Source organism: Manacus candei, unplaced genomic scaffold, assembly GCF_025592945.1.
Source record: "Manacus candei isolate 608988 ecotype Guabito, Panama unplaced genomic scaffold, ASM2559294v1 h1tg000028l, whole genome shotgun sequence".
Classification (NCBI taxonomy): domain Eukaryota; kingdom Metazoa; phylum Chordata; class Aves; order Passeriformes; family Pipridae; genus Manacus; species Manacus candei.
In genome coordinates this window covers 41656740-41669701 of record NW_026138076.1, presented here as the reverse complement: position 1 = coordinate 41669701, position 12962 = coordinate 41656740, and the positions used below count along the sequence as shown (strand labels likewise).

At 35.3% G+C, this 12962-nt stretch overlaps 1 protein-coding gene across 3 annotated transcripts in view; it reads right to left on the bottom strand.

Annotated features, from left to right (window-relative positions):
- Window positions 1-12962, bottom strand: part of LRBA (LPS responsive beige-like anchor protein) — a 401405-nt gene that overhangs the window by 115898 nt on the left and 272545 nt on the right. For all 3 annotated transcript variants that reach the window (XM_051790889.1, XM_051790891.1, XM_051790890.1), the window contains exons 43-44: window positions 11857-11972; window positions 9467-9579 (exon numbers count right to left, since the gene is read on the bottom strand). In XM_051790889.1, coding sequence (XP_051646849.1) covers window positions 9467-9579; window positions 11857-11972 — 229 coding nt within the window. The remainder of the gene's footprint in view (window positions 1-9466; window positions 9580-11856; window positions 11973-12962) is intronic.

The following is a 12962-nucleotide window of genomic DNA, read 5'->3' as shown; positions in this document are numbered from 1 at the left end:
AGCCCGCCAAGAGCACTCCAGTACAGCAAACCTGCAGTTAACTCCTACATGCAAATGATTTCTTTGCTTACATCTATCTTTTTATTTACACCAGTGAGGAAACACGGATAAACAGCTAGCAGCCACCTCATTTAATATTTGCTTGCACAGCTTAGGGAGCAGACAACTGTTTCCCAGCAGCTCTGTTAACGAAGCGACAAGTATAACCAGCTGACTGTGATCAGCATTTTTATCGAATGTATGATCCCTAGATATTTCCTGATACACTGCATATGAGATTAAACCCTGTAATCCTCTTATCTCAACGTTTTCAAAAATGAGGTTAATACAATCTATACATACTAAAAACCACTGAGCTTTTTTACAGAAACATGCTTTGAAAAAAATCCCTATTTACCAGAAATCATGCCGAGAAATTTATCAGATCACATTAAGTTCTAAAACAATTTCTAAAACTCCAATTTCTATTCTCAGGAAACTGAGTATTCAATAAAGGGTTGGAATAAAAGCAGAAAATAGTCATGTGCATGCAAATTAAAACTATTAGTATACATGGCTTGTATTTCAGATTTTTTTAAGAGCATGCATATTCCTTTGAGACAGCAGGAACCATCAGGAAAAACTGACCTAAAGATGATCTAATAACTAGAACGTCTGGACATGTCAGTATAAATAGTATTTAATGGTGCAAAACACAGAAGATTCCCAAGGTCCATAGTTAAAAAAATTGATCATAAACCAATGTTAAGCATAAAAAGGGAAGAAAAACTATTAAGCAATATTTAGCAATATATTAGTGACAGAATATACCTCAGGTCACCTAAAATCTTGGAGGAATTTGAATTTCAAGGAAAAATCTCCATGCCTTCCTATTACTAACAATAGTATCAAATGCTATTACAACCATCTGTAGCAGATTGCAAAACAATGCACTGCTGAACTGCAAACTTGCAAGCTAATTAAGCACACTAAGGCTTAATAAATTGTTCAGCACAACCAAATGTGTCACAGACTGTATATCTGAGGTATTACTTCACCTTAATACTACTGGGAAGCCAAACTGAAGAGAGCTGTTATGTGTTGTACACTTCCAAAAGGTCAGGGAGAAAGGAAGTTGCGTGTCCCTGGGAATTATGAGGAAAAATCAAGCTGCTTGCAGGCAGTGAGGAGGGTATGGCCTCTAAGCAGCTGCCTGCCTTGGAAAACAACCCTGCCAGCCAAAAGCAACCATTGGCATATACTATTCATGACATAGTCTGTCAAGAGAAAGCAAATCCTGCATTGTTATTCACTTACTTAAAAAAAACAAACAAAAAAAATCCTTCTATGGATTTTGAGGAACAGGATTTAGTAAGAAGCCACTTGCACTTGAGTCATAGCAAGAGATGAAAACATTCTCTCTTCTGCCTTCCTTTCACAGACCGTGCTCCTTTGCCAACACATTATACAGGACACAGAAAACAACAGCCTTTATACCTAACACCAGACCTATACCAGACAACCAGAACTAAAAATATAAAAACTAAAAACAAACTGCTAGTTTGTACTAGCAGTACAGGACTTCATGCTAAAAGCTGACACAAATTCCCATTTTCTGCAGATTCCTGTCAGGGCACACAAAATATACATTATTCTGTATCATGTGTAAGCACCAAGCCCGACAGAAAGAGTGGCAGCAGGCTAGAAATATGTACTTGGGGAGGCATAAGAAGTTTTTTACCATAATCTGTACTGTTTCATAAAACTATTATATTATATCAATCGTGAATATAAAGTCAGCTAAGAGCCCATCAATGTATCTTGTTTCACACATGCACTGCTTTGCTCCTGAGGTGAATTCATCCATCATCTTATTCCCTGTTTCATGAGGTCTCCTGATTAGTCAGCCATCACCTTCAATACCATCAACAGACTGGTATTGTCAGAAAGTTTTAGCAGCTCCCTTTTCATCTTTTTCAGATTACCATACATGCTGAACAGTATAAAGTACAGAACAGACCTTTGGAATGTCAGTGACCACCCCATTTTGGAAGCCAACCTTGTCTTTCTGATTCTGAGGCAGTTTCAAGTGATTGGCTGGATATGATATGTAAATTATTTAATTGATCTTGTTAAACTATTCATCTCGAGCTTTTAGGATCCTATCATCTTCTCTTACTAACCTTTTTCTACCAATTTCCTTCAGTTGATCCACATTTTTGTCTGTTGATATTTGAGTTTTATAAAGATCATCTGATGTGTCCATCAAAGTAAGTCCACATCCTGAGAACCACCACAAACTTCTTCTTAAACAAAGAGTATCACTATTTTACCATGATCTCATTTTCTGAGCACTACTTTTAAACCCAGATTATTTTTTGACCCCAAGAGGCTTCCTGCTGCTAGGAGTTCGACCAACTCAGTTTTAGACAGCTCCAGTTAGGTGAGATAAATCTCATATTCATTTCCCATATGAGTGCAACTTTCAACTTAGCCACCATAATGCTTGTTCAGAAATCTGAGTTCATAATCTGCTAGAGTTCAAATATATGAATATAAAACGGAAGAGAGACTGTATCAAGAGAATAACATTCACTTTACATTAGGAAGACAGAAAATACATATTTAAAATGTCTATGGCTCAAGTCATGTGTGTGAAATTACTTTATTTTGATTGCTAGTAGATTTTATGACCAGACATGTGCCCCATGGTTTCTGGTGATCATTTAAAAGGTCATGAACCTCCCTCAGTTCATTTCCAATTAGAGGATGACATATGTTCAGAGCACCTAAAATTGACACAAGAGCAAGATGGACAATAACATCAGATATGAACTTAGGATATAATTTTGAACATCCATGATTGATTCTGAGCTATGTTTTTTCTTGTCTTTGAGTATTTCTGCATTCAAAACAAAACTCCTCCTTCAGGCAGGGGAAGGTTATGATTATTAGGCTTATTACCAAAATTATTCTTTTTGATCCTGTAAACTTGCCTTTTGCCCTAATATCTAAATAAATAAATAAATAAATAAATAAATAAATAAATAGATTGCTTGAAGATAATTAAGTGATTCTAGAAAGCGATACATGCATCTGAAGTGCAAATAGTATGCTTCTTATGACTTCAGAAAACAAGCCTCTGGTGGGAAAATAAGAGAACAGGGAAGAGAAAGTAAGAATGGCAACAAGATGCACTCTATCATCCACTTGTATGTTCTCTAGAGGAGGTGGTGTGACAGAGAATAACCAACTAAAGATGAGGGGAGAAAAAGGTCATGCTATAAAAGGATGGTTATAACACTGTCAAAGAGCAACCTAAATTATCAGAATATTTAAAAAAATTCTATCTACACTAAGAGTAGAATTTCAGAAAGTATGTTTTGACAAATTATCTCAGAGACACATCTGGGTCAAGCTTCAGCCTCAGCAGGTCCCCACAGGAGTTGTGGAGGAACAGGTTGCTATGGAAAGCATGTGTTTATTGCTAAATGCATGGAAATCACATGTTTATTATGAAAAAGGCCCAGATACAAATGCTGCATGAAGCTTAAACCAACAAACCAGCTCAAAAATCTGTCTTTCAGAGTGAAACAAGAAATTGATACCAAAATCCAAACAGTTAATGTCTCTAATTCGGGCTTGACAATCCAATAACCACTTAATTTAAATAAATCAGTCTTCCTCGTGGCTGAGTTCTCGCTTTTCTGCCCGAAATTGTCTCGGGCGGCCCTTGTCCGTGGTGCTGAACCCCACGTCCTGGCTGAGACGAGGTTTGCTCTGAGTGGGTCCCTGACCATGGTGCTGCAAACATGGGAATGGGACCGAGGAGCCAGACGACTGGGGCAGACCAGCCACAGACCTATGGGGCAGTTTGCAGCTTTGTCTCCCAGTTTTAGCAAATGTGCTGATGGAATTGATACAACAGATCAACTCAGATGTCAGAAAGAATCATTGACCAATTTTATCATTCATCCATGATGGAAATCTGTCTGGGTGTTGCTGACATTTGAGAGTCTCACAAAATCACTTTTCCCCATTTAGAAATGGGGGGAAAAAACGTTATTAAGTCAAAACCTTTCATGGGAATTTAACAGACTACCCAACACTTTAGTTTGTACTGTTTCTAACTACAAAACAGATTATCTGGTCTATACAAAGAAAGTCGATAATAGTCCTAAAATTATAGCACTGTCATGAGATGTGAACAGGAGAACTTCATAATCTTGCAAAGCCTTCTTTAAAGGGGGTCTTTACAATTCCCTTCCCACCACCTCTTTTCAGATCTCTCTCCTTATATTCAAAAAGAACAGATCAGGAAGAAAGGCTCTTCATTCTCCCACCTAGATTTTGCTCTTGCGTGGTTTCCTAAACGGAACCATCGCATGAAAGGTTCTGCTCAGAGTATTGCTTCCCTGCTTGAATGCTTCCCTCCTCCTAAAAATTTCTCCCAACATGATTATGCCAAATGTTTAGGTCTGTTTACCCCTTTGCAGAAACACATATGGAGATCCAATGTACATCTACAGCAATATGATAAATCAGTTTCTGTAACAATTTCCCTTAACTCTTCCTTTTTCTGTACATAATTTTAGAGAGGATGCAGTGTTCCTCTCCTCAAAGAAGCAACTCGTGTTTCACAAAGAAAGTATGAAAACTTATTATCTGATAATGAAGAGGATCTGTTAAATATACTTTATGCTAAAAATATAAAATCCATAAAAGACTAAAAACGGAATAACAAAAAATGTGTCTCCTTTTCAGATATTACTGCTTCAGGCTGACTGTAGATACCTCTAACACTCTTTCTGGAGGTGATCCAAAATTCTACAAAATATAATGGATTTTTTCTTAAGTAACATGGATTATGATAGAAAATCTGAAATATTTTATTTCCTGTACTGTCCTGTTTTAGCAGGGATTCACATTCCTGGCTTTGGAATGCTTTTTAAATAAGTGGTATCTTTTGTCACAGGTACAGATGACAAATTTACTGTCTGAAATACCAGTGACAAGGCAACCAGGGCAGATGCTGAGCCCCGCAATGTCAAGCCTCAAAGGTTTTAGTGCCTAAATTCAGATGTAATTGCCTATCAAAATAAGTCATCACCGGTGCACCCACTATTGTTAGTTCTTGCACTGTTCCTCTCATCCTCTTTTAGTGTCCAATTTTGAGAACATGCTTTATGCTTAGAAGGACACTGAATCCTGGTGAGTTTATCAGTTTTAAATGGTAGCAACCCAAAATCATTTTGTCTTGGAGCATGAGCTGAATAAAATGTTAATTTTTGTTTCCGACATAAAAAGTACTGGTTCACAGAATGCCTGTACAGATTTTAATGCTATTCTAGAAAAAAAGATTTCTTTTAAAAATTTGCAAAACCGTAATAGGTGCACATCAAAATATTTGTTACTTTCTATCTCTTTGCCAAGAGGTAAGAAGAGATTAAGCACATTTAATGCCCATCCCACCCTGTCTCCTCTTAGAGGAAAACACGCAGCACAAGTTATATGTGCAGTGAATTTGTGCTCCTGAAATGGGCACCCTGCAACAGAATTCAGGCTGGCATGCTGAAGAACAGTCAACAGTGAAGCTGACATCAGAACAACAAAACTAGTCTACTTTGTCATGGTAAAAATCTATTACTTCTCTTCTGTCAAAGTGTATTTTATATCAGTGGCTCCCACATACCAATTAAACACCTCACTTCACTGAAGGGGAGAGCTATTTGTTGCCTTTGTACACTTGACTGGAAAAGAAGTCATTACATACATAACAGCCACTATAAAATTGATGATGATTTAGCAAATATTGCACTGAAATGATAAAAATGAGAATAAAAATATTATTATGTACACATGTAGCTATAGTGCAGACAAAAGAAGATTTAAGAGGGGCATAAATTTCTTCTTCTAGTAGTGTCAGCTCATGATCTTACAGAAATTTTGTGCCTTTTGAAAGAAAAATTAACAGCTGTTTGCATACAGCAAGATCTTGTAACAAACTTTTGAGAGTAAAAAATCAAGCTTTCATATCTCAGTATTTTCCATGTATTTTTACTTCTATTTTTTTCCCTACTGAAGATCAGAAACACAACAAAATTTATTGCTTCTACTGAATAAGGAAAAGGAAAAAAATGTGATTTTGAATAACATAAAGTAATGCAGAGAAAGGCACATGTTCTGGTGGGAAACTGTGTCTGTTGCATAAATAAAATATATACAGCTATAAATACAATATGTAATACTCATTCCAAACCATAGTCACCTCTTAAGAAATAAACACTTGAGTCAAAGCAGGGTAACAGACTGGCAGTGCACTCCTGGCATTTGTCAGGAGCATTCATCAGGCTGACAGTAATATTAACCACAATCCATTTCAGTTGCTTTGGTTTATCATTGTGTGACTGATGTTCAAAACAGTGCCATGAGAAGCTGCTTAAATAAAGTGTTGGTTTAACCTATACACTGCAGTCCTTTAAATCTGTACTAACTGTGGACTTCTAGATAATATATTAACAAAACTGTTACTTGTATTTGATGCTTTGTAATACCTGACCATAACTTGCAATTTCTAAACAAATTTTTAAAAAGTTAATTTTTCATTTTCTTAGGTACCAAAAAAAGTGAAAATATTGACCTGACACCCTTTCTGCCAGACCAAAATCAAAGTTCTCCTTTTCTTTACTCAGTGGGAGCACCACATTGTGATGAATTTCTGGATGTGCATAAAAAAAAAAAGTAAACAACTGTCAAAATCATATAAAAATTTAAGTGAAATATCTTTAAATATTTCAAAAACCTTTAGCAGTGCAGACATGCTACAATACATAGTTACTACTTGTTTGGAAGCATTATCCCTGAGCTAACAGTGCTAAAATGAAAATATCACAATATACATGGCATTCACAAATTTTCCTTGTTGAATATTAGCAAAGTCTTTCAGATACTTGTCACAAATTCATCATCTGACACTAAGTTTAACATTTAAACTATAAAGAGTTGATGCTGCTAGAAATGCCAAAACAATGACCAAAACTTGAACTGCTGTATCTGAGACAGGTATGGCATAAAGACTTTCACTGTGTGTATGGGAAGGACTGACATTCATCCACAACAGCATCAAGACACACTATCTGATCAACAACATTTAACAGATCATATGGGAAAATTCCTGTTAAATATACATATATGTATAAATGTTCACTAATCCCTAACAACAGGGACAATTCCCTGATAACCTCCTGTTGAAGATTAAAAACTGCCAAGAATATCATGTAATAAGGCCTAAATAACACTAATGGAACTCCTACTACTCAAAATACAGTATGACTGACACCTAATACTGCAAAAATTATTTGCTGTATTAAGTTCACAGTTTTCCATCAAATGACTGAGAAGGTTAAACATAGACACAGATATAACCTAAGTAACATCCACTTGGCAATGTCCCTAAACAATGACCTCTCTCAGCAACAGCAACGGAAAGATTCCCTCAGAACTGGAAGTAGACTTAGCAATTCTCCTCAAAGATTACTGTCATGAACAGAGAAATCCTTATAACTAGTCACTGTAAATTAAAAAAACCCATAGAAATAGAGCAGGTTTGCTATCCAATTTCTTGATGGAGACAAGTGCACTACCTAACTTAAAACACTTCCAATTTAGAATATTCTGTGATTTCTCTGATTCTGTAAAATGAGGAAAAATGCTCTACACTGCACTTAGTTCTATTTCAGGGTGGAGACAGAAAGACTAGGACTACAGTGCTGACTGAATCAAGTCTTTAAAAATGAAAATACAATTAAAAGGAGACACCTCAGAACTACAGCAGCCAGAGAATCCTTTTTTTTTTGTTTGTTTGGAATTATTTTAGCAATGACATGATACAAGCAGAAGTGTCATTTAACAAAAGTTAATGGAAAATGACATTGCAAAAATCATGTCATGACCAAGGAACTCATTAATGGTTAGTATTTAGTTTATGTACTAATTCAAGCTACACAGAGCTGATGTTACTTTTAAGTTTTCAATTTTCACGTAAGTGCAATTCACGGGTGTACTCCAGGTTGCTGACAGGTAGTTTTAGTTGTAAATTACCTTCAGATATTTATTGGCCTGGGGATTATTAATAAAGCATTCAACAAGAAAAATTACTTTAAAATACTGCTTACCTTCAAAATTACTTTAAAATACTGTCTACCTTCAAAAGATTTGTTAAAATATAAAATATATGCAGGTTTACCCATGAATATGGGTCTGTGTCAGTCAGACATTCTGAGAAAGCACAGAGTTAATGATTTATTCAAATTAAATAACACTATTAGAAAATGTTACAATGACAGTACCTCAGAATCTCTGCTTCAGACTTAAAAACACTATTCCTCTACATAATTAATACACACACAAAAGGAACAGTGTAGTCTTCAAATATACATCGATACTAAGAAATACCTGGAGATTTTCACAGACCTGTGTTTAGCTTAATCAACTGCAAACCGAAAGCAAAATCTTTTAAAGCTGTCATACTTCTGTGGGGATTTTTTTTCTACCAAATTACCAATTTATATGAAAGACTTTTGTAACAAACAAGCTATAATTAAAATACATTACTCAACTTTTCTACTAATCAGCTATACTGCTCCATGTGCCAAGCATTGCCCGCAAACTTTTAAAAAAAGATCCTGTTTGATGATTAGTGCACCCAGTTTTCGAAGAGAAAATGAGATCCTCCTGCTTTGTACAATGAAATACTCCTTTCTTGGAGACCATTGAAAGGGAATAATCATTCTATAAACAGGCTCTGTAATATCACTTCTGCGAATGTGTGTGTGGGTGAGGGGGGTGTTGACAAAAAAACCCCACAGCGCTACTCTGCCAGAAGGAAGTTGTTTGGAAAAGTTCTTAAAAACTGACAATGTCTGTCTGACAAAGGACAGTAGCACTGCTTGAGCATACCTGAAGGGGCACACAGAGGAAGTGAAAAAATAAAGTTTCTACTTACTGGAATACAGGATTTAGAAGTATTTAAAATCTAGTGGTATCACAGGCTTTGCTACTAAAAAAAGCACAATTCTCATCAGAGAGAACAGAAAAAAGTTAATTTTTAATCTTCAGCAGCATCAGCATTCCTAATTTCACTAAAATTTGAAATGAAATGTAACGCATATGTTCTAAGTAGGAGCACCTTCCAACAACAATTATTAAGCTGATACAATCAGAAGCAATAATAATACATCAACAACTCATTTTTACATGATCTGATCCCCATTACCAGTATATGCATGCAGAAATTAAACACTGTAATGGTTGCTGGAGGTTGGTGGAGGTTGGACCTGCTGACCCACTGTGGTCCCTTTCAAATGTGACCAAGTCTGTGATTCTATGTTGTGCTTTTAACATTAATGCATTAAACACAGCAGAAAACATTTACAAGACTGCAAGCTACTGTGATAAATATATAAATAAAATATCTGATGACAAATACCTTTGACAAGTCCCTGAAGTTGCTAGGAAGAGTAAGGTCCAACTCATCTGATTCATAGTTGGTGATAACCCAAGGGAAGACAGGGTACTGATTTAAATCATTGTAAGTTCGACCTGACAAATAACAAACACCCACTGTGAATAAAGAATTATATTTATCTAAAATACCAACCTCTAAAGATGCAACAATATAATTTTATGAGCTCTTCAAAAGAACTGCAATTCATTTCAGTCCTTTTATCAATATCTACTTTGCTTTATTGAAAGGATAATGAAAAAGTTCACAAACTGCTAGTATTTAATTTAAAACATTGCAGCCCATTTCACTTTAATTGTAAACTCTTTTGCATACAGTAAGATTGACAGTTAAATCCACTCATTTCCTATGCATTTCTCCTTTCCTTGTTTCTGTCATCTTGTCTTCTGTTTCTTTAATTTAAAACACTTAAAAAAATGGAGGGGCAATGATTTTTGTTGATACTAAAGAAGTAAAGCAATATTTTCACATACTGTATTAAATACAATATGTGAAAGCAGAATGAAGCAGGTAAAATTTTAGATTGAGAAATTATTCAATTAATAATCGGTTCATCTAGAGAATGCACTTCAAAGGGAATTACTCCTGGCTCCCTGGCTACCTATGGATACCCCAACATTTATCAAAACACAAAATTTGTTCTGGCTGCAGGTTCCTGTGTACACCTTCATGCATCTAAGATGAAAATAATATCCTTCTTCTGGTAATAACAAAATATTCAATTAGGATAAACGTATACCATACAGACACATCCACCACATAAGCTGGTTTCTAATTTTAAAATGCATAATTTTTACATGGATCCTGTCTCTTTTCATGATATTGTTGCAGAAGCTCATTCATTCATATCATCTTCAATCAGTATGTTCTTGAGACTTTGTACACCCTGATCCTAAGAATCTCCAAGGACAGGTTTTAACTTCTTCCGCAGGAATATTGTTTTACAATCCAATCTATAAAGTTGTCAGAAAACATTTTCTAAACTTCTACCCAAGCTTTTCTTCTTCCAGTTTTCTTACACCATTCAGTATTTTTCCAATCTGGTTTGTAGGATTTTTAAATGGTATAGTCAGATCCTTTCTTGCCCTAATTGGTTGGTTATGTTGCATATTAAGCCTTATTCAGGATTAAGGCTACTTACATGACACAGTGATAACTATCTTTATTTCTTTCAATTTTTTAACTCTCTATTATGGGCAACTCAACCTTCCCTTTCTCTATAACTTTATCTTTGTGTTTCTTTTGACCTCAAACACCAACTAAGTAGGAATTCAATTTATTATTTCAATAATATATTAAAGCTGAAAGGGATCATTCATTAGAGCCGCTGAAAACAGTGTCATGATTTGCCTCATTCAGCTTTAGTAGTAATGAGGCAAGGAGATCGACCCCTACTTATAAAAAATCTGCCAGTATCCTGGCATCTCTGACTTAATGACTGATTACAGAAACTAGTAAAACTGACCATTTGTATAAAATGGAATTAGTGAGAGCAGAGGCATTTGTTGTGTCAATCGTGTTAGCAAGAGCCAAGTCTGAAAGGGAATTAACAGATCTTTCAACACTGTCAATACCACGGAAAAGAGTGGAAAACTGAGAAATTTTCTAAGTTGCTCAGAGAATAAAATAAGCTGGGAAATAAAAGAGAGGTCATGAGACCTAACAATCAGCCTCCATTTACTAAACTGAAGTCAAGCTGGTTAGAAGCTAATGGGGTAAGATGAGTTAAATGAAATATAGGTTAGCATTTACAGAATGAGTGGTTAGGACAAAAACACATGGTTACAAATCAGAATTTGGGAATGTATGAATGGTGTCCTAGCACAGCAGCACTGATGATCCAGGTGCTGCACTCTTTTTTGAGACCAATCATACATCCTGTAACAGTAGTATTTATTGGCTCCAGGAATATCCTGCTCCCTAGCTGAGATTTCCCAGCCCTACAGAGAATTTGTTGCATCTATGATATTTAGGGAAGACATTAGAATATTAGAACTTAGAATACTAAAGATAAAGAAATTACTATTTTTGAGACTCTCCTAAATAGCAGACAGTCTATGCAGAGCCTATCCTTCCACAACAGTTATGACATTCTGACTTCAGACACATATTGTAAGTGCAGTTCAGTATAACACTATGAATGCCTCTCTAGTCTTGCATAAACACAAATATAAGTATGGATTAGTAAATTTAGTGAAGACTTTTGTCAAGTTCTTCAGGAGAAAATCATACATAGAAAAAACTATTCATTAAAAGAGCAAAATCCAAGTTGTGCCCCACGTCTGTTGAGAGTATGCCACGATTAACTCCTTTTCTCTGTTATAATAATTTTTAAGTATAGTAATTAGCAATACCTGCTATAGTGTTTAGAAACATCAGGTATTCAAAGTTGGAAATTTCTCTGTGTTGCCATCGCTGGGTCATATTGGAAGCTTTGAAAATCTGTCGTGGACTAGCCAAAGAAATGCGCCTGAAAAAAACCAAGAAAATTGTAAGAAAATAATGAGAAAACCTGGTGGGTCTTCCTTTTCCCATATCTGAATTTTAGTGGCAGTTGTACACATTCTTTTTACTAGGTCTGTGCTAGATTTCTCTGGAGATCAAACTGCTACTTGGATACTTGAAGTTCATTTTCAAAGTTTTATAATCTAATAAGAATAAAAGCCTTAAAACATCTGACAGACGGATATGTCAGGATTTGAAAGATTTCAAACAGAAACCTTTACAGCTGTGCAAATCGAGCTGCTCCATGACAGCTTGATGTATTACAGAAATATGTTACTAAAGATTTAGAGAGATGGAAGACCATCAAATAATAAAATTACAATACTTTTAAAATTTCACAAAAGAACAAATTAATCTTTGAGGATAGGTTTTTAAATCCCTCAAGAACAAAGGAAAACAATGATAAGATGATAGAACTTCATTACAAAGTCCATCCTCTGGAGATCTAAATTCTGGGCAGTGTTGGGGAGTTAGTCATAAATAACTCAAGACTTTTAGAATTTGATGCCAGATTTTCTAATGTTTGTGAAAGAAGATTGTAAAGTCATTCCTTGGAGTGATAAATCAAATAGAGAAGAACTTATCATAAAATTCCCCAAACTGTTTTGTTCATAACAAAAACATCTGTAAATACCAAACCCACATCATTTAGGGGGAAAAAAAATCTATGTACAGTTTTAGTTAACAAAACTTTACAGGTACTGGCAAACAATTCAAGGAAACAGTTACTGTAACTGAATTCTTTTTAATAAACTGCATTATATTATAAACAAATGTATCGGTATAAACGGATGGGAAATTCTGAGCAAGTGTGTCTATAGTTCAATGTATATTTAAAAATTTTCACATGTAATTTGTTTCTGTAAATAGAAATCCTGAAGTTCTTACAGAATGGCTACACTTGCAAGCTAAACTACAAAACACAATAGAAAACATCCCCAGCTATTTTAATCCC